The sequence below is a fragment of the Myxocyprinus asiaticus genome, chromosome 27, assembly GCF_019703515.2.
Source record: "Myxocyprinus asiaticus isolate MX2 ecotype Aquarium Trade chromosome 27, UBuf_Myxa_2, whole genome shotgun sequence".
NCBI lineage: Eukaryota > Metazoa > Chordata > Actinopteri > Cypriniformes > Catostomidae > Myxocyprinus > Myxocyprinus asiaticus.
The window spans coordinates 33,643,267-33,666,619 of NC_059370.1; the positions used below are offsets into that span (position 1 = coordinate 33,643,267).

General features: G+C 36.4%; 1 protein-coding gene across 2 annotated transcripts in view; it reads right to left on the reverse strand.

Moving 5' to 3' along the window:
• Positions 1–3,673: 3,673 nt before the first annotated feature.
• Positions 3,674–23,353, reverse strand: part of LOC127417997 (glycine receptor subunit alphaZ1-like) — a 58,338-nt gene continuing 38,658 nt past the window's right edge. For both annotated transcript variants that reach the window (XM_051658302.1, XM_051658301.1), the window contains 2 exons: positions 22,617–22,763; positions 3,674–7,291 (listed from right to left, as the gene is read on the reverse strand). In XM_051658302.1, the coding sequence (XP_051514262.1) occupies positions 7,004–7,291; positions 22,617–22,763 (435 nt within the window). In that variant the 3' untranslated portion in view covers positions 3,674–7,003. The remainder of the gene's footprint in view (positions 7,292–22,616; positions 22,764–23,353) is intronic.

The following is a 23,353-nucleotide window of genomic DNA, read 5'->3' on the forward strand; positions in this document are numbered from 1 at the left end:
CCATAGCAATATAGGTTCCTCTGCTTCTAAGCAGGGAGTAAACATATTAATTTCTCATATACTGAAAAAATATCTGTCAAAACCTCCATGTTTCACTGGCTTCAGGCCTAGTGGTGGTTTTCAGTGTTGGCTGTAATGTAATTCTAGTCCTGCTGTAGTAAAGCGCTGGGTGGTCTAGAGGGGGGTGGCGGGGTTGGGTTGGGTTTGCTCTTCCACGCTACTCAAGCAAGGGGAGAAATTGATTGTGCCTTTTGTGGTTCATAATCCACTTGCATAATTTAAAAGGCTTAGCCAGGATGGCCATTAGACTGAGACTGGATGTTTTCAAATGCATTTATACTTGGCCTCTGGGATTTTTTTTTTTTTAACCAAATGTAGGTTCCAGTGCCTGAATCCGCTTAATTGACTTTCCCCTAAAAATGGGTTTGGGTATGTAAACCTCATAAGTAAATAAACAAATGCTGCAAGTTAAGCATATTAAAAAGGGGATATCAGTATTCTCTCTGACTTTGACTTTTAAATTTTGAAAATGGGAAGTGCTTATGGGTGCACGGTGAAGCCAACAGCACAAAAAAATCATTTTATAGAGTGTTTACATGATGAGAATAAATACAAAAATTAGCTTATTTCAAAAATGCACCTACGCAAGAAACTCGTGTTTACATGAGACTTGAAATCATTGGGTTATAGAATGCAACAGTTTTGCTCTGGAAGTAAAAATACCATAATTTTTTCCATAGATGAACTTGTTACTAACGGTAGCTTGTAAACTTTTAAAGACAGGCCTACTGTAGCTTTGAGGTTGCATCAGCTGTAGCCATCAGTCTGTGTTATTTCAACTTCATTCTTTTTTTTTTTTTTTTTTTTTTTTTGTGTGTGTTTTAATAGCAGAATTCCAGGTGAAGAACAACACTACCCATGATCCTTTGGGAAAATCCACAGATCAGATGCAGCAAAAGAGCCCAGCAACGACCGCCCACTTCCACGATGCACTGCAAATGACGCAGTCGAGGGCACTGTTGCAAACTATTCTCTGCTTTGACATAAAACCGCACAATACGTAGGCCTGTACCAATGCCGGTAAAGGTGTTTACATACAATGCAAAATCAGGGTAACAGGCAAAAATCTACCTTTGTCGATCAGTTTATTCTTTATGACCTTACTCCAATAAAGGAAAACTGTTAAAGGTGTTTACATGACCATATATGTTTTTGACTTTTTAGGCATATTTGGTATATAGATTGTGCATAAATGTGCACAATCATTAAATTGGATTGAGAAATCAAATATTAACTAATCTTGAAAGTCTGTGCTTCCTTGGGCCTACTTGCTGCTACATCTGAAAATATAAACAATTATTTAATTAATTTACTGCTTTTCATTAGAATTAGTAAAAAATTCATAAAAAATATTAAAGTTGATACCTTTAAAAATGGTCATGAAGGCCTATCTAAGTAACTGTAAATAAGCTTCAGTCTATATGCTTCACATATTCATATATAATAAGCAATAACAGCACACTTATCACACATACAATCTCAGACAGTTTGAGAGATGGCACGTGAAATATTTCATGTCCGTTTTGGCCTACTAAAAATATCAGACTTAATTTTAATTCAGAAATTGGAGAAAAAGGTATATTCAAGGCATTATCTATATAAATTGCATTTGTATGTATTTTTGAATAAATTAATAGAATAATAAACAAAACATCAGCATCACGTCATGGACGTGAGAGGTAGCAATAGCCAGCCAGCTCTCACAAATGTCATAATTCTCACAAACAGTTCAGATTTTTTAGTTCAGAAAACCTTTAATAGTAGAATTAGATTTAGTATTATGACATATTTCAATAAATATTGTGTTATATACAGATATAGCAGAAATGGTACATTCCTTTTTTCTTTTTTTTCAAATTGCTCACATTTCTGTACAAGCCAAAAATATACCATTTTAATTCTATTCATGCAAAATGCCATGTTTTAGTATTTGAACATAAAAATAAGGATTTACGGTTTTTTTTTTTGTTTGTTTTTTTTTTTGTTTTTTTGCACAGATTGGAAGTGTAAAAAAAGCAAATGAACAGATGCACTTTGTGCCAATACACAGTATAAGCAAATAAACAAAAAAATTAAGGCCATACCAACTTGTGCAAAATTAAAACTCTACCCACAGTTTTGTGTACATAGGTTACAGTAGTGGCCAAAAATATTGGCACCCTTGGTAAATATGACCAAAGAAGGCTGTTAAAAAAAAAAAAAATAAATAAATAAATCTGCATTGTTTTGTCTTTTTGATCTTTCATTAAAAAAATCACAAAAATCTAACCTTTAATTTAAGTAAAACAATTGAAACGGGAAATATCTCATTATTAAATACATATTTTTCTACAAAAAGCATTGGCCATAATTATTGGCATCCTTTTATTCAATACTTTTTGCAACCTCCCATTGATAAGATACCAGCTCTGAGTCTTCTCTTATAATGCCTAATGAGGTTGGAGAACACCTGGCAAGGGATCTGAGACCATTCTTCCATACAGAATCTCTACAGGTCCTTCAAATTCAGAGGTGGACTCTCCTCCTCAGTTCACCCCACAAATGTTCTATGGGGTTCAGGTCAGGGGACTGGGACGGCCATGGCAGAACCTTGATTTTGTGGTCAGTGAACCATTTTTGTGTTGACTTTGATGTTTGTTTTGGATCATTGTCCTGCTGGAAAATCCAACCAAGGCCCATTTTAAGCTTTCTGGCAGAGGCAGCAAGGTTTTGATTTTTTTATCTGTTGGTATTTGATAGAGTCCATGATGCCATGTATCCGAACAAGAGGTCCAGGACCTCTGGCAGAAAAACAGCCCCATAACATTAAAGATCCAGCACCCACATTTAACCACCGTGGGCACTGGGTACTTCTTCATCTCTATGTGTGCCAAGCCCATCTCTGGTGTTTGCTGCCAAAGAGCTCTTTTTTGTTCATCTGACCACAGAACCCGGTCGCATTGGAAGTTCCAGTAGTGTCTGGCAAACCGAAGATGCTTGAGTTTGTTGTTGGATGAGAGCAGAGGCTTTTTTTCTTGAAACCCTTGCAAACAACTTGTGAATATGATATTTTGTTTGAGACTTTCTGACCCCATGACCCAACTAATTTCTGCAATTCTCCATCTGTGATCCTTGGAGATTCCTTGGCCACTTGAACCATCCTCCTCACTGTGTCTAGACACAATATAGACACACTTCCTTTTCCAGGCCGATTCTTAAGATCTCCAGTTGATTGGAACTGTTAATTATTGCCCTAATGGTGGAAATGGGTATTTTCAATGCTTTGGCTATTTTCTTATAGCCACTTCCCATTTTCCCATTTAAGTTCGACAACCTTTTACCGCACATCAGAACTATATTCTTTAGTCTAACCCACTGTGATTGATGATTAAGGGAATTTGGCCTGTCTGTTACCCCATATTTATACCCCTGTGAAACAGGAAGTCATGGCTGAACAATTTCATGTTCCTAGTCACACAGGTGCACTAAAAAAATTTAAAATATGAATGGGAATATACTTATATTTTACTCATAAGAATTTATAGGGGTGTCAATAATTGTGGCCAATGTGTTTTGGAGAAAAATATTTATCTAATGAGATATTTCCCCTTTTTCAATTGTTTTACTTCAATTAAAGGTTAGATTTATGTAATTTTTTTAATGAAAGATCAAAAGGATAAACAATGCAGATTTTTTTCCAAAGCCTTCTTTGATCATATTTACCAAGGGTACCAATATTTTTGGCCATCATTGTACATCTGATCGCCATGCCCATTGTCACTCCATTTGTCACTCCATTTCTTGGGCAGTTGCAATAAAATACAAGGTGGCATTATTCAAAGCAGAAGGTTAAACAGACAAATTAATGCAAATGACAAACAATATCATGCCTCAATAATTTAGATTGACTGAAATCATTTGGACATTAAATTGATATTTGCATGATCATTAAGCCAAAGAACAAATCCTTGTTGCATGTAGCACATATTTCACATCACATTGTCCTTATATTCCAGAGCCAGTTTTGATCTTAGATGTTTTCGTCTTTTAAATTGCATTTAGCATGAGTGTGTGAGAGGGCCCAGGGCTTGACTGCTGTCATTAACACAGGGGACAGTCCAGCAACATCGTAAATAGCCTTAAGCAGGGTTTGTCGCTAAAGAAATTTGTAATTAACAGCAACATTAAGCTGAACAATATTTCTACTTTAAATGTGTTTTTGAAAACATATTTGAGTCATCCAATTTCAAAGTCTGCATCAAGTATGAGCACATCAAAAGCAACATTATTACATTTCACACTGTACACTATGATGTATATTATACATCACACATCTCTATCACTCAAAATGACTAGTTTGGTGACGATGTAAAATAATCATGATTAACATTGTCTAGAATGTTACAGATTTGCAATGATTCAAAAGATGAGTTGAAATGCTGTCTTGCTACATTGTGCTGCTGTTGGAGGTAAAGCTTGTGGATTATGTTTCACATTACAATGTTTTCCCTCCTTGAAATTCAGCTTCTGCGTCAGTGTGATGCATCCTAAATAGAGTTCTGATATACAGTAAAATCCAGTGTTTTAATTGAGTTTACTTATCTTGCTGAGACAGAAAACAGCTTTCAGAACACATGTATGCCAATACTGTTTTACAAGGTTAGGGGAGAGGATTTGATCTTGATACTCAAAAAAAGCCCTTCAAATTTAACATGATGCCTAGTCATTTAAATGCTCTTCCATGCTACTCAAGCATGGGGAAGCAACAAAATGTGCCAACAGGTAGAGGCATTAGTTATCAATTAACTCTAAACTTCCATCTTAACCAAAAAGCGTTATCTCACAATAAAATCTCACTTGCACCAAAACATTAGTAAACTATTAATTTGACCTAGATGGTTTTTCATATTTCTTGGTGGTCACTACCATTCTGGTAATAGTCAAAAAATGTCTTACTGGTTGTTGAGTATAAAGTTCTCATATGATATTTCTTAATTTTGTAGGTTTTCTTCAACAAACATGAGAAAACCAGAATAAATTACAAAGGTCATAGGTTTTACAAATCAAAGGCCATAGTTTTACAGGATCAAATTGCATCAGGATGAAACAGAAAATGGAGACATAAGAAAATCACATTTCTCATAAATGTGAAACTGACATAAACGGTTTAAAAACCGAAAGGCATTGACAATAGATAAAAAGAATTGCTCTTTGGTTTTAAAAACAAAATGATAAAAAATAAACAAATAAATAAATAAATAAAGAGTTACATATAGCAAATGCTATTATAGCCTACAGAAATCATCTTTTGCCCTGGACACATGCACATATTTTTTTTTTTTTTTTTTTTTCAATGGTGGATTTCTTTAGCAGCCCAACAAAACATTACAAAAGTGAAAAATGACATCTATTACATCTGAACCTAAAATAAATAAATAAATAAATAAAAACCTGGCCATGCATAGACAATATTTTTCCAACCCCTTTTTTTCAACGATCAAGTCTGCAAGTGAGTATGACTGAAAGAAATAATAAATAGCATATTTTTAGGCCCATATTTGACATGATAAACACTTAAAACAATTGCATATATGATTATTGCATAGAGAAGCCAGATGAAGATGCATTCTAAATTTCATAAATGGAACCTATGTGCACTTATTCCATCTGCTGCGCAATGTACTATGCATTTATACATACAGTTTGAAAAATCTGTAATATACATTTGGTTTGAAATATACTGTAGGTCTAGGTGTATCATGGCACTGGCTGTACTGTTAAGTAACCAAGCTTATAAAAATAACACTTTCAGCTGTTAACAATATGTACTCTATAAAATATGTCATGATTTATGAAAGATCCCTTTGCATTTTATTTCTGTGTCCGTTTCTATTGCATTCTGAGATGTGACGAAAATGACAAAACAAAAGAATGCACTAAGAGTGAGAGAGAGATAGAGAGAGAGAGAGAAAACACTAAAAAGAATGTGTTTCTTGAATTATTTTTTATTTTTTTCCCCACCCATCCCTCAGCAGGGTTATTTCAGTGTTGAATATTTTCAATACAGAGTCCCTTGAAAAAGTGTGGACACATGAATTAATGAATGAATAAATAAATAAATAAATAAAACAAAACAATGAAGAATGCAAGTGAGATGTCTCATTTTTTGGTCAACCTGAAAGTAAGATGTATTACAGCAACATGATGTTTGGCACATGGACAGTGATATAATCTGATGTTGAAAACAAAAAGAAGAATAGGCAAATGAACACAGATAGAGGAAAACATTGACCACAGCTTAAATAAATATTATTATTTTTTGACTGGCACTCATTTAGATTCCATTAATAATTTATATCAGAATAAACATCATGAGACCCCAGGAAAGTTTCGACAAGTGCTTGTAATACACATTTCGAAGCAAATCTTGGTCTACAGGACCTGCAACATTTTCATTGTATACACATGGAAGCCCCAAACCACCCTGAAACCTCGAAAAATGCTTTTTAAAGACTTTCGCATGGAAGTATTATCATTTAAATATATGATATATTACACAGCGATAATGTTTCTCCATATTCTCGCAATGCAGTATGTCTTCAAGTTGCAAAAAAGAGTTTTACAAGAGCATCTCCTCTTGGATTTCCAGTCATTGGTTCAGAAGTTCTTAGACATGTTTTGTAAAGTTTTAATATTTACTTTAGTCATTTCATTTTTTTGTGTAAATATATTGCCACATTCATATATCATGCATTTTACTGCATTGCTATTGCACAGGTCCGGATTATTCAGAAGGACAGGAGAGAAGAGAAAGAGACGAAAAAAAGAATAAATACCTCTGCCAGGGGCTCATCATCACCAAAAGCAAGTGTGCACTGTATTGAAAGAGAGAGGCGGGCGAAGGAAGTTATGGGGAGGAGCATGGAAGCAGGTGTATTCAGATACGACTCCCCTTTTCATCTCTTTACTGCTTGTGGACATCCTCGATGCGAATGATCTTGTAAGTGATCCAGTAGAAAATGTTAAAAATGAGGAAGACCAGTGGAAAAGCCACACGCGACACTGTGTCGATCCGCTTAGCGCGGCTGATGAAGAGCTTGCGCATTTCCTCCACGGTCTTCTCAGGGGGATTGCCAGAGGTGGGTGCGTTGTTGTTGTTCCCCTTGATGGCCATGCCGTCCTTGGCCTGCAGGCACGCCGGGCCCATGCCATAGGCGGCGAAGCTGAATCGGCCGTCTCCTGCATCGTCTTCCTGCAATACAGCACAATTATATAACAGTTAGTTCTGGTCCTTTAAATTGACTGGACAAATGGTATTCCAAGAGTGCTGATGTTTTGAATTACACTTCAGTCAGTATGTTTACATGCGCAGTTATAATCAAGCTACAGTGGGGTTTTGTGTAGTTGCGGAGCTGAAGTCTTTATTTGTGTGTCGAAGTATACATGACACAATGTGTAATGAAATATTTTAAGGAAGGATGACAAATATGCAGGGTTAAATGAATACATGAAAATAACATTGAAAAGATAGTAGCGTTTGACTCAAGGTCAACTGCCTTCTCAAAAAATGCTGCATTTTTTCTTGTAGATAAAGATTGAGATGATACCGGACTTTGTATACAAAGTTAAATGTCCTCAGTACTTGCAAGGACCCCCTTTTCAGTATTTTTCAACAATTTTTTACAGACTTATCCATTGCTCCTCTTCCCAGCCTCTTAACCCCGTGCGACCCCGCGGCCTCATGCGAGGACTCGATATTTTGGATTCGCTATACGCAATGTATAATTTAAATTCATTTAAACCCAATGCATACTGTTCAGGACACTCTAAGGAGTCATTTAATGGTTAAACTTTTGACGCAAAGAGTCATGTGATCAAACACCATGACCTCGATTTCCGTGAACTGCTTCTATGGGTGCAGTGCCAACATAAGTGTCTCTGGTAAGAAAGCTCTTCAAATGTTTTCACTGAAATCTGTTTGGTTGTAAAGAGTAGCGTCTCTAGTTTCGTTTGATATGCTGCTTTAAGTATTTTGTTTCTTTTTTGCACTTTGGTGCGCTGATAAACATGAAGTACTCGGATGAGTGCTATGGAGCGATTTTCTGACAGACGTTCCAAAACATGTTAGTTATTTTGAATGACTTTTCACAGTAAAAAATCTGTGGGTCATTTCGCTTTATTTTAATATAAATTTTGTTATATTTAATTTTGTTATCACTGTACAATACGGTTCTATACATTAACGTTAGTAAATGCATTCCTATATATTTACTGTGCATTTTCACATTGAGAATAAATGTATTCATGCAAAAGCTGAAAAATGTTGCTTTCAGAGGCTTTATATGGAGTTAGAGTGAAAATAAGGTGAATTTCAAACTGTTCTGAGACCAATGCAGACAGACAGTCAATTTCAGGCTGCAGGTGATGTTTGGACCACTCAACATGTTTGGCAGACATGGGACAATGATAATCAGTACATAAATTCAGAATTTTATAATGCAAAATCTGATTTTAACATGGTTGGCAGTGATTTAATGATATTGGCCATTACTTTTAATCAGAATTATTTATTCAGCTTTATAGAAAATCAGCTGTAATGTCTGTAACGTCTCAAAAACATGAATAACCAACACTCCTGGACACATAATAAACTATTTTATGAAAATGTTTTTTAGTAAAACTATTTACTCTATAAATAATTGTTTGCTTGTTTCTTAGTTGTTAGCTACTAAGGGAAATGAAAAATGCACACAGCAGTGTGTTTGTATCCCCCAGCATAAAAAAAAAACCTTTTTATGGTTGTAGTTGCACCACCAGTCCCTAAGGCAAGACTTAGCTAGTAGGCGTAGCTGCATATATCTCTTTAACTTTATTGATCAAATAATCAATCTTTACATTTGGAAACAGAAGTGTTGAAAATCAATGAATTTCAATGTTAGCTTGTTAAAGACTTCTTGTCTCACGTAACTTTCAGCAGTAATAAATTGCATTTCCATTGAAATACGATATATTAAAAAATAAGTAAATATAATAAACAGTATATTTAAATATGTAAATAATAATATTCAGGAAATGTATCTACAATTCAAAAGTGAATAAATATTCCTTGTAATCAGGGACATTTCGGCTTGTTCTGAGCAGGAACAATATTTTTTCGTTCTGTTCTGACATTCCAGTTGGTAACTGGATAGAATGAAATAAAAGAACAGTTAATAACATTCTTTTTTTTATTTTAAATGACAGTACTCTGTGCCAGGGACTGAAAATGGTTCAAGGAATGAAAAAGAAAACCAAAAACGAATGGAATTTTTTGCAAAATGTAACTGAAAACAGGAACAAAGGCCCTTTCAATTGTTTTGGTGTGCAAACATTATTTTTAAATACTGGTAACTAGTTAATAACCGGCTAATTTTGTTACGATAACTTTATACTGAAACCAAAAGCTAGATGGTTTATCACAGTAAATTTCTGGAAACTACACCACTTCCAGTAGCCCAAAAAAAGGGGCTTCACTCTCTTTAGTAGAACACAATAAGCATATGCTTTGATCCTGAAGGAAACCGCTGCATCACACATTTCTTTGCCTAACTGCACATTGTGGATGTAGCTTTCAATGACATCCTGAAGATCTTTTTGACAACTGTATAAAATTACTACATATACATGCATGATTAATCCAGATGCAAAAACAAATAAATTAAAAATATAGTGTGGTACAAGTAAATTTCTCAGTTGTTTTCGAGTCTTCACTGAATTATTTTTATTAATACATTATATGTATTAATACAGATTTGATGGTGCCGGGTTTGGACAGTGAAGCAGATCTGTAATTAAAACAAATAATTAAAATAAAATTATTAAACAATTATTAAACAATTAAAATAATTTGGCCCACATAATATGACGTTTAGTCATAAACATGCCCATGCATTGTGTGCGTGTATGCAGGAGAGAGAGAGATTTAGGCTATGAATTGATTTTAGATGGTCAGACTTATGCATTGTGCAACCGGCCCCTGATGTATAAAAGCAACTCTTACTCACAATCATGTTGCTGTACTAATTAATAGTGCTGCTGAGATGGCCTCCATGCAGCCTTATGTCCTATGAATCACAGCTCACCATAATGTTGTTCCAAACCAGTATGACTTTCTTTCTTCCTTGGAACACAAAGGGAAATTCTAGGGAGGATGTTGGGGACTGACAGAATCTGTTCCCATTCACTTTCATCGTCAAAATATCCATTATTCACACACTTCATCTTACACAATACAAAGAGCCTGGCCTTTAATGCACTTTTATTGATTCCTTCAATCCTGTTGGGTTGATCTGTTGCCCATATCTTCTTTGTTGCACAGCATGATGTGGATTACATGTGTTCATGGGAATTAACTATTGACACATGTCTGCTGGGCAGCACAGGGTTCTGTCAAAGGTCACAATATTTCAGGTGAGTTAATAGACCGATCATGCCTTGCTCCCTTTACCCACATATTTGAAATTCAGCAGATTTTACACGTTAATAAAAAAAAAGAACCAAAATAACTATCACATAGATTATCCCTGTTTAAACACAAACCAGGGAATCAAAATAGAATCCTTATCTTGGTAATGCATGTTTTTAATTTGCAGGCGCAAACATCTAACACCAGAGAAATAAGGGCGCTCGGGAAGGAGCTGGCTTGCTTTTAGTAAAAGATCAGCCATTTTCTTTGCAGGACTCCATTTTTAGACACTTTGTCCTCCTGTCCTTGTCTTTCAGCCATCCCATTTATAGCTGTTAATGCATGCAGGGGTAAATGGAAGATCGCACTAGGATTTGTGTGTGTATGTGTATGTGTGTCTAAATGGTGATGTTATTTCACTGCCCCTTTCTTTTGTATATGATGCTGTCTTTGATGCTGGAGTGCTACAACCTTTCCTTGTCCTTCAGTTGTACCAGTTCACCATTTGAAAGTATTACAGATGCTCGGCTTTATTTCAGCTGCCATATGATTGATGTGGTGGCTTCGAGACGTGATGTGGAGTTGTAAAGAGGAGCAGGGCTGCTGCACCGCCGCGTCCTGCGTCACTTTCACTCCAGCCTGACCCTGCCAGATTCATTACCCTCCCTCCCTAATTAAAACTCTGCCATTACAGCATTAGACGTGCCAGTAGCATTCCCAGTCCAACTGTTAGTGGAGAGAGAAAACACAATAAGCAGAACAGTAGCCCGCGTCCTCGAGTTTTATGGCCGAATGCAATATAGGCGGGCATCAGCATGCAGCTCACGCCAGCATTTGCAAAGCAGGGGTGTGGCATCCGATGCAATATACAGGACCTCTTAGCTCCTTCATCAGTCAAAGCACTTAGATGTGATTGATGCATTTCTGTCTTGTATTATAATGACGTGAGAATTGTAAGAAATTAAAAGAGGCAGCCACTTTAGGCTTTTATCTTACATACTGTATTCAAAATGTTTTGCATTGGATACTTGGTAGTGTGATCACTTTATATAGGGGAGACCGGGGCTAGTTGTCCTATGGGGAAGGGCAGCATCTTAGTAACTGTAAGGTTTTAAGACAAAAGTCCAATTAAACAAACTTGTGTTTTCTTTAGCAGTGATTTTGTATGTTGGTTTCAAACAACCTGTTCAAAACCCTCTTAAAATAGAATGTGTTTCGTGAATTATATTCTCCAAACTAAAATTCAAGTATCATATTTTTGCTATAGCTGCTGGGTAAACACGTGAACACAATAAAACCACACTGGCATACGTTCAGGCAAGGGTCAACTATATAATGAAAGTGCATTTGAACCAAAAGGTTGAACTGTGTTCTGAGGACAAGGGTATATTTTAGGGATGTGCACGGATAGATGACATTCAGTTAACTGTTTGCAAGCCACTATTCGAATACCAAAATCACTATTAGGTAATTCTTCACGTGCAGTAGAGGTCTTCAACCCAACACGAACTTGATGAGTTCCGAAAAACCACTGGGTTTTCCGGCTGGGTTAGAGTCCGTTTTTCAAGTATAGGGTGAGCTAGGGGCTGTTCAAACATGCTTTTGTGAGCATCTGCGCTTTTTTTCTGTATACTGTTAACACGTCTTTGCTGTTGCGCTGAATCTCACAGTTCTTTTTTTTTCAATGTCATGTGAAGGATCACCACCTTTTTAGACACCAATTCCTGCATCCCGACTCCTGATGGAAAAACGATTAACAATTTGTGAAACCTCGTGGTTAAACGAATGTTAAAAATGGTAACCATGCACATCCCTAGTATATTTCATAAATGTCAGGTTTGGGCATTTTAATAAGTGGTCACGTGTTTTAAATGTATACAGTTTACAATTACAATATTTGTTGACCAAAACTATGGTTTGAAATTACCTTTTAGAGTTTTGCCATTACTTGCTTTGAATTAGATTTTGTTTCACTGTTGTTTTTCTGTTTACATTTTGCTGAAAAGCTTATAATAGACTTAAATAGTTTAATAGCAGGTTTCATTGTGACACAACTTAACCCATACTCTGTGTATGCCCCGCTAAAGTGAGATTCACCTTTATACACATTATACCAGAGTGGTGCACAACATACAGTATATCTGTATAGCCTTGCTGCGTATCCCATTACAGTGTATTACATTTACATAATGTCTGTTCTTTTATCACCTATGGGTGACTTGGAATTAATATATTATGAGCAGCATAAAACAAAGGATTCAGGCATTATGCAGATGTCTCTAATGGTTATGAATCTTGGATGAATATATGCTTACAAAAACATGATATGTGATATATTCTCAAATAAACATCTGTGCCCTCATAAATACTGTGAATTTAAATGAGGACCCAACAAATAGCATGCAACCATATTATGCCTTTCAGTTTTCTTTAATAGATGGAATCATATCCAACCCTTTTTCTTAGCATGCAAAAGGTCTGGCCCTATTTTCAAAACACCATAGTCCAGACATATACTCAAGCTCAGCCACTGATATCAGCTGCATCCAGTCTAAACAGATCTAAAAATATTTCTATTCCTGTCCCCACATACAATGACCTCCAGAATATAGTTAAAACCAGGGACTAAAAAGGAACTTTCAGTTCATTCTGACCAAAAACTGTATTTTTTTTATTCCAATTCAAAAGTTCTGCAGACTCCTGTCAAAATGTTAACCTGTTACAAAATAAAAGAACAGTTAATAATGTACTTTTTAAAATTACAGTACTCTGCACTAAGGGATAGGTCTACATTCGAAGGCTTTGCGTGGTCCTATAGGTGGTTGTTAGTGGTTTGGCTGGTTGTTAGCACATTGCTATGCTGTTGTTAGTAGTGTTGGGTTCAAGTCCACCTTAGTCGAGTCCGAGTCAAGTCCGATTCTTTAAACAATCGAGTCCGAGTCCAAAAGGGGCCAAGTCGGACTCAAGACTAAGTCCATAACAGGCTGAGTCCAATTCGAGTCCGAATGAATCTGTTCATGAATCTGAATTCAAATTGTAACCGTAAACTCAACATCAAAATTTTAAGCTTATTTTAACTTACACAACTAAGAAAAAACAATTGTCAATATAAATGTAACAAAAACACCTTTATATTTTATGATTAGTTTCTTGCTGAACAAACTTCGAAGTGGTTTCAGAATGAAAGCATATGCTTTAGGTGTATGAAGACAAAACTGTCCTTCAACACACATCTTATTGCGTTCTGTAGACATTTCAGTTATTTGTTGCTTTTTCCCCTCCACTCAAACATAGACTAAAGAAAGTGAAAGCTGCATTAGTCATTAAAACCAGAGTTATTATTGTTTCGAATTTTAATTTAGTTTTTTATTTTTACTTCATTTTCAATTTGTCCTTTTAATTTAGTTTAGTTTTATCTAAAATGACTGAGATTTCTTTTTTGTCTCTATCAGCCGACTGGTTTGGGAAAATAATGAGACAACACAATAGTAATTAGCACTCGCTGAGAAGTTACATCTCATGACTTGACTGCAAATGCTAAATCTGAAAGAACTGGTAAAGCCCACTGCTAATATTAGGGCCATTTAACACAGACATGATTGTTAATTCGAGGAAAACTTGGGTCAGTTCTACGCACTGCTTGTGCACCTAAAACCCCGATGCGTCTGTATTATCGTTTAAAAAAAATAAGACGTATCATAAAAATATATTTAGTACTACCTTGAAAAAGCTATGTGACAACAGTTATTCACATACTGTATATTCCACAAGACAAAATGGTAACTGAATTTAAACAAATTATCCAGTTCAAAAGTTTACATTTCCTTGGTTCTAAAACGATTAGTTCACCCAAAAATGAAAATGCAGTCATTGTTTACTCACCCATGTGTTGTTATAACGCCATATGATTTTCTTTCTTTTTCTTAACACAAAGGGAGAAATTGTGAAAAAAAAAACAACATTTGTTCTCAGTGATGTCACACAATGGCAGTTTATGGTGACCATTCCTCAAGCTTCAAAAGGACACAGAAGTATAATTCAGAAGTTTAACTAATTATTGTATGTGACTTATGTCTTGTTCTGAAGGAATACGATAAGGTTTGGTGAGAAATCTGATGTATTAAGTGAAAATCTTCACTGACCATTAATCTCCTGTGCGTGTTCATGAGACAGACTGCACATGAGCTTTAGAGCTCCTGGCACGAGAGCAAACCCTTTAATATTGTGTGTTGCTTTCTCTATGATTTATGAATATTTGTGTAATAATTGTTCAGGAGTCCCTGCTTTGTCCTGAGCTGTGAAGCTGCCCACTTTTCCTAAGAAAAATACTGTACATTCTTTGGTTTTCCAGCATCTTCTGCACATTTGAGTTCTTCCCAACAGTGGCTAAATGATATAGACATCTAGCTTTTGATACTTCGGACAATTGATGGACACATACACATAATGTGTCCCTGAACAAATTGGGGGTCAAAATCAAAAGTAACAGTCAGTATCTGGTGTGGCCACTAGCTGCATTAAGTACTGCAGTGCATCTCCTCCTCATGGACTGCACCAGATTTGCCTGTTCTTGCTGTGAGATGTTACCCCACTCTTCCACCAAGGCACTTGTAAGTTCCCGAACATTTCTGGGGGGAATGGCCAAGCCCTCACCCTCAGATCCAACAGGTCCCAGACGTGCTCAATGGGATTGAGATCAGGGCTCTTCGCTGGCCAAGTGAAGAGCACTTTTTGCCAGTCCTGTCTGGTCCAGTGAAGGTGGGTTTGTGCCCATAGGTGACGTTGTTGCCGGTGATGTCTGGTAAGGACCTGCCTTACAACAGGCCTACAAGCCCTCAGTCCAGCCTCTCTCAGCCTATTGCGGACAGTCGGAGCACTGATGGAGGGATTGTGCGTTCCTGGTGTAACTCGGGCAGTTGTTGTTGCCATCCTGTACCTGTCCCGCAGGTGTGATATTCGGATGTACTGATCCTGTGCAGGCGTTGTTACACGTGGTCTGCAATTGCGAGGACGATCAGCTGTCCTTCCTGTCTCCCTGTAGCGCTGTCTTAGGTGTCTCACAGTACGGACATTGCAATTTATTGCCCTGGCCACATCTGCAGTCCTCATGCCTCCATGCAGCATGCCTAAGACATGTTCATGCAGATGAGCAGGGACCCTGGGCATCTTTCTTTTGGTGTTTTTCAGAGTCAGTAGAAAGGTCGCTTTAGTGTCCTAAGTTTTTATAACTGTGACCTTAATTGCCTACCGTCTGTAAGCTGTTAGTGTCTTAACGACCATTCCACAGGTGCATGTTCATTAATTGTTTATGGTTCATTGAACAAGCATGGAAAACATTGTTTAAACACTTTACAATAAAGATCTGTAAAGTTATTTGGATTTTTACAAAATGTATATTTTATTTTATGTTTTGTTTTTCACTGTTTAACCACATTTTAGATTTTTAAATTTACAAATTCCACGTAGCATATTCTGTCCATATAATTTCATATTGCATGTGTTATTATGAGTAGACTTGTCATGTCTGGTACACATTTTAACACAAAATTCACAACATTGGAACCTAAAATTCAAAATACAATCCCCATATCTCAACATTTAAAAGAATATTCCGTTTAATTCAAGTTAAGGTCAATCAACAGCATTTGTGGCATAATATTGATTATCACAAAAATTATTTAGACTCGTCTCTCTTTGCTCTTTAAAAAAAGCAAAAATCGAGGTTACAGTGAGGCACTTACAATGGAAGTGAATGTGGCCAATTTTTTGAAGGTTTAAAGAAATGTGAAGCTTATAATTTTATAAAAGCACTTGTATTAATTTTCTGTTAAAACTCATGTATTATTTGAGCTGAAATTTGTTTAAATAGTCATTTTTACAGTCGTTTTATGGTTTGTTGACATTACATCGTCATGGCAAAGAAGTTGTAAATTTGGCAATAACTTTACACAGAAAAAGTTAGTAAGTGATTTTATCACACTAAAATCATGTTTACACTCATATCCTTTATGTCTTGTGGTTATACTTTTGAAACAGTGAGTATTTTAACATTAAAAAATATGCCCCTATTCACTTCCATTTTAAGTGCCTCACTGTAACCCAGATTTCTGCTTTTTTTAAAGAAAAAGAGGGACGAGTCGAAATGAATTTTTGTGTTAATCAACATCATGCCACAAATGCTTTCGATTGAGCTCAACTTGTATTGAACCCGGAATATTCCTTTAAGTGCTTGTACTATGTAAAAAGTGCAGTTTAGCTCTCTGAATGTGACACTTGTCTGATTTCCCTTCGTGCTTGCGGGGAAATGAACATTCAGAAAACACCCCGCTTAAATTTTCACATTTTGTGCGAAGACATGGATTGGCTTCTTTCAGCTCATTGTTGAAAATGCATTTTTGCATTATTTTGGGCATTTGCGCTGACTGACAGGACGACATAGAGTGCGAACGCTAAGTGCATGACGTCATTGCCATGGTAACCAGACACATTTCGGTGATTTGCTGAAGACTGGAATGAATGTATTGTCAAATCAACGTGCGACGCAACAAAATTTATTTTCTTCTCTGCAAACGATACCAGAGACAATAGTGAGAAGACAATGAGGAGATTTAATTTAAGAAGAAAAAATCAGTGACCCTACCAAAAACCGGGACTGCCTGTGTAATAAACCAGGATGTCTGGTCACCCAATCTATAATTAAATTCTAATCAAAACATTTTGCTGCCCAAAATAACTTCATATTTCGTTGTGCATTTTATTGTGGAAAACACTGTAAAAGAACATATTTTAAGCAGCTCGCCAATGCTTTTAAAATAGAAAAACAATAAATAGGTGCTGTTTATCTATTTAAAAAGTTACAGGTAATTCCTCAAGGACCAGTTTAATTTGACAACACTGTGTGGACCACAAGAGACTACAATTGCCTACATGTGTGAATACATTACGCCTAAAAAGACTTAATAGCCCAATATTAATAATATTTTTCTGAATTTCTATTTTTATATGTAAACTGTGAGAGACATGATGTGGGTAACTTGACTTAATCAAGTTCTTAACCACGACGAAACCGTGATGCGAGCACCGTCTTGGCTGCACAAACGCTGCGTGCGATTTTAGCAGTTGTCAGGTCCCGTGCCGTGCGAAACTGTCTTGTAGTTTCTAGTACATTGGCTACATACCCATCTTTATGTATTTATCGTGCCAGCCACCTCGGTAATCGATGTTATACAGCAGTCTCCGTAGTAACATTCGGGTGTGCCTCTCTGCAGGTGTGTTTGCTCAAAACGGTGAAACAATCTCTGGCTACGTCTACGTGTCCATTTATCTCTGTTTTAATTATTTTTTTATTTTTATTTTGTTCATTACATCACAAATCAAATGCCATGGTCTCGGCTGGACTCTGAAAAAAATCCCGAATCCCAAAGGCTCGAGTCTGAGTTAAGTCAGAGTAAAAATGCATCCGAGTCCGTGACAAGTCCAAGTCCATTAAAATTGGACTCGTGACTCAGACTCGAGTCCGAGTCCGAACTCGAGTACCCCAACTCTAGTTGTTAGGGTGTTCTAAGAGATTGTGAGAAGTGGTGCTATGTAGTTATCAGGTTGTTCTGGGTGGTTGCTAGGTTTTTGCTTACTCACCCATACCTGTTTCATATTCTCTCTGAATTTCTGGTTCCTAGATATGGCTCGGGTCCTTTCTTCAGTGTTAGTCTATATTTGATTTTTTCGCCCGTTTATCATCCGCCAAGCAAAAAAGGTAAGTGTGATCGCTCAGGAGACGGACTTGATTATACATGTGAATGAAAATAGAACCAAAATAATCAGAAGGGTTAATTACATTTTAGTGCAGATAGATATTTCACATGGAATTTCCAGTACCTGTTTAAATACAAACTAGAGAAGGAAAAAAAGAGAATTACCATTGTGATGCAGGTTTCCAATTTGCAGGTGCAAACATCTAAGACTGGAGAAAATATGACATTGGGGAAGTTGTCTGCTTAATTTTCCTAAAGGATCAGCAATTTTATGGATGGCAGCTTTCATCAATGTAAATCTATGGTATTATTATTATTTGTATTTTTTTTTTTTTTTGGCCCGTTTTATCATCTACCAGGCAAAAAATTATAAGTCAAATCAAATCACTTAAAAAAGTAATAGCACCTTTTCTCAACAAGCCACATGATTTGAGGTATAATTTATGTCTGGAGCACAAACTGAATGGGATGAGTAATATGCAGAAGTTTAATACTTAGGGATAAGGGTTATTACTAGGGCGGCCAATCGATTAAATAGTTTTATTTATTTATTTATTTATTTATTTTTTTTTTTATCGAATTAACTACATGATATGCTGATTAATTAATCAAATTAATCACATATATAAATATTTGCAGAGAAGGGCCCCCAAATAACAATAATTTAATATACAATGATTAAACAATTATAAATAACAATATTTAAATAATTATAAATAAAATATACAGTATATTATACAAAAAAAAAAATTAAATGCATTACATTATTGTGACGAGAGCAGAAAAGTAAAGCTTTGAAAAGACAATACAAAAAGTGGTCTCAGAATGCAATATATTGTTTTTCACATTATTGCACACAAGCCAATCAATGGCCTATAGTTCACATCAATCCATTTTTCAACTGAATTCGTCAATCTCTTTGATAAAGAGTTATTATAAAAGCTTTTCTATGGTTGCATCAATGTACATATGCGTCAGATGGACACTTTTGGAGAGTGGCATCATAAACAACGTGTTTTTAGGTTGTAAGTAGTTTGAAACTTCTCCAGATCCCTGCATTCAGAATTGTGCTCCATCCAGCTGTGTTTAAATGTGACACATTCTCATGTTGTGCTATTGCAAGTGTTAAGCAAGCCTGAGTTTGGTTTGTTGTCTTTGCAGCTGGATTTTCGGTAACTGCCCCCTGCTGAAAACAGGTGGTGCTTCAAGCTTGAATTGCTTTGATGGTAGGAATATTCTATTTTATGGCCCAAGGACATAATTACAAAAGTGTTTTGTTTTGTTACATAATTGATTGCACTGAATTAACATGTTAAATCGACAGCCCTAATTTTTTACAAATCCCTACCCCTAAGAATGAGCACTAATAATAGCCATGCTTTCCTTAGCAAGCACCACTAATGAGCAACACTCACCTATATAGGCAACAACAAAGCACACAACAAGGCATCAAACTGATTACACTCCACACAAGATTGCAAAATATTTTGGACCACACTATAGTCCAGTGCCAAGCCCACTCAACACCTCTGCCTCTAATAAGCACTCCAGCAAAGTAAGCTCCACTTTAATTCAGGTTGCACCAAAGTGAATAACATGCAAACCAAAACCAGCCCCATTCTGCACCTTTATCACCCCATTCGAGTTCACCCAACCTAAAGGCTAAGTACAGGCAGCCTAAGGAGTGTGACAGTGGCTTACTTATCTCCTCATGCTTATTTACATAGATAATACCCCTCATATCTTCCTTGCTTATAGATGGCAGCTGCACAGCTCAGAACTGAAAGCAGATAGAGGGGACACTTCCCTGTGAGCTATCCCTCCCTGCATCACAATTAGCCATAATGAGGTAATTACTCCCCATCAATCTGTAACTCACTAATATGCTCTTGTCATTGTTAGGCAAAGCAAAGACAACTGCAGTCCAGAGGTCGTACTGTTTCACATGGTCCCAGTTAATAAAACTCTTCTACGATATGGAATCGTATGGAGGACACTCTGGTAGTCTGGACTCAAAATACTTTCAAAGTGGATCACATTAAAGGATGAGAGCTAAATTAGAGTATGTTTATGTAAACATGCTTATTTGCTTATCTTTTTTAAATGTGAAAATGTCTGCAGTCATATAAGTGAGCCATTTGTAAGTTGCTATCAAAACATCACTCTATGAGCATCCCATCCAGACTGACAGAAACATTGGCTAATAAACTAATAGCATGAGTTTGGGGGCAGGAATATCTGTTTGGCTGATGACTTGACTTAAAACAGTAATTATTTTTGATTTATTTGTATAATTTAAAAAAAAATTATAATATGTATTTTTTAAATACTTGTATTATATATATATATATATATATATATATATATATATATATATATATATATATATATATATATAATTATATATAAATATATGCATACAGTATACTGTATACTGTGCATATATAGTGTATATATGTATATTATCAACACATTGGAGCATGTGCACTACCCAGCAGGCCACGCTTCTGAAGAGCTATACTTTGTTTTTATCAGTTTCAAGAAAATGTATTTCTGCACATTCCCTTATTCCAGATTAATGAACATCTCACTTATTCAGTCTTTTCAGGATGGTTGTCTCCACAGTGTTTAAACAACCTTCCTCTGGGGTCAGTCCCACTACTGCTGAACACAGATCTCATTGATGAGCAGGGGGAATCCTCATTCTACACTCAGACACCTGCTGCCTATAGCAGGCATAAGGAGGTGGTTGATAAGCTCCTGTGGTAATGCTGGGGAGTTGTTTTATTGTGTAGTGCAGGGAGGTGACAGCTCCGGGCTGCAGTGCAGAGAGCAGGCACTGAGTGATGGCCCCAGTGAGGCAGAATGGAGGGCTGCATCCCAGCCATGGATCACTGTGGCCAGGGAGCTTCATTAAACTGGGAGTGATAATGAAAAAGCAGCAGACCTACTGCTGGGCTGCATCTCCTGAAATGGAGAACACTCCATATACACACACTGTATATCAACACTGCTGTTCTTTTATGACCAATACCGTTAACAAATATTTTTATGTTTAAGTGGCCGATAACTGATTTGCAGAACAGATTTTTAATGATTGTATGATTTCTTCTTTTCAACACAATAATAACTAAATAATCATTACACTAAAACAATAAAGACATAATAATAATAAATTATTATTATTATTATTATTACTATTAATGTCATTATATTATTATCATTAATTTAAAAAAAAATGAAATTTTTTGCAGTGTAAATACTCACAAATTTATTTTATGTCGAACTGTCGATGTTAAAATCCAATGCATTTCTAACTTGAGAATGCACAGTTTACATTCAAAATAAAAATATTGAGTGAATTCATGCATATAATAAATTAAGTATGTTACTTTACCAGTGAATACTTATGTTTCCTGTTGAATGCAAAGTGGTGTAATACTGGTGTTGGATGCTGTTCTTTAAAGACACACCAAATGATTCCATCTATCTGTAGAATCATTGTTAAAGAATTGATAACTGATTAAGTAGAAAAGTGTGAATATTGTTGAAAAATATGGGTCAAACCAATTATTGGCCTATCTGTAATCATTTACCATGTTCACTCTTGGCTGGTCACATATAGCATGGGAGTCTGGGACATTCATGCCAAACAGCTGGATTTGCAGTTTGTTGAATTTTCCCTTGGTGGCTTAATGGTGGACTGCTAACAGCAAGGGCTGTGTAGTCTGTCTTTGCGGATTTACCTGGATAGAGCTGAGGGAACTAGAGACTAATCTCACTGCACCTTTTACATGCTGCCCAGATGTGGACGGAGGATTACAACAGTGGGATTCAGGATTTATTTTGAGCTTTCTGAGCCACTTGAATGATCTCATCATGCCAACTCGCACTACTCTATGAGTTTATAGAGCATTCATGTTTCAACTTCACTCACATTATATTGGTTTCAGTCTCAGTATGATCAAAATGATGTCATTTTGATCATTATTTGATGAATTACTGCTGCCGTGATCAATAGAAAATTGATACAAACATCTATTTTAATAAAATTTCAATTATCGCCTGCAATCTGTTGGCAATAATAGCGTTAGGTGAAAAGCACAAGACAAATATACCTTTTTAGAATTCTGTGAATTAGGCACAAAAACCCTAATGTGCATGGAAAGGATGCTTGCACTAAAAAGAATGACAATGACTAAATTTAAATACTGCATAGTGCTATTTCAGTACATTTAGCGCCTGGTTAAACTGGATTGCGGTGGTTAGTGAATAAGACTTAGGTGTTTGCTAATTATACATGCAAAAGTGGCACAACTTGAATTTGCCTCTGTGTTCACTGGGCTTGTAGATGGTTGGACTGTGTTGGACTTGTGGTTCACCTTAAGATGTCTTCTCCTCCTCTGGAAGCGCAGCAGCTCCTTGTGTTGGCGTGCGATGAAGTTGACAGCTGCATACTCCAGCAGGGCAGAGAAGACAAAGAGTAGGCACACAGCCATCCAAATGTCAATTGCTTTCACATAGGAGACCTGCAAGAAGGCAAAATCAACAGGATTGGCATTGAGTAGCTGAGAACAAGCACCACTCTGACTCACTGCCTGGCTCAGACTTCACTCACTGCGTCATTCGCTAAGCTCAAGTGCCCAAAACTTTCCAGTAGAGAAAGTCATGAAATATGCTCATTATAAAGAAGAATAACCAAGAAGCACTTTCATTTTTAATCCAGGTGTCTACAAGAACTATTCTACACAGTTTGACATAAGGGTCAAAGTGTTAATGAATAAAAAATGTCACTTTAAGGAATGTAGGCATAGTAGTACAACTACCAAGTCTTTATCCACAGTTTTTTCAAAGAATGATCGTCAACAGACAGTGGTCCCTACTCAAACAGGCAACTGAAGTTTGCTCAGGGAGATGCATTGAGAGTTGCTCTTTGGCGTGGAAAAGAGTTCAGCTGCTGGCCTGACTGTTTGGCTGAGACTCACTTTATTTGACAAGCCAGTGGCCAAAGTGGTCATGGAGTTTAGGTGGCATTACAGAGAGTGCATGGTTCAGAAAGCATTGTTGAAATGATGAGAGCTCGCTGGGGTGAGACAGTGCTGACGAAATACTCAGGTGC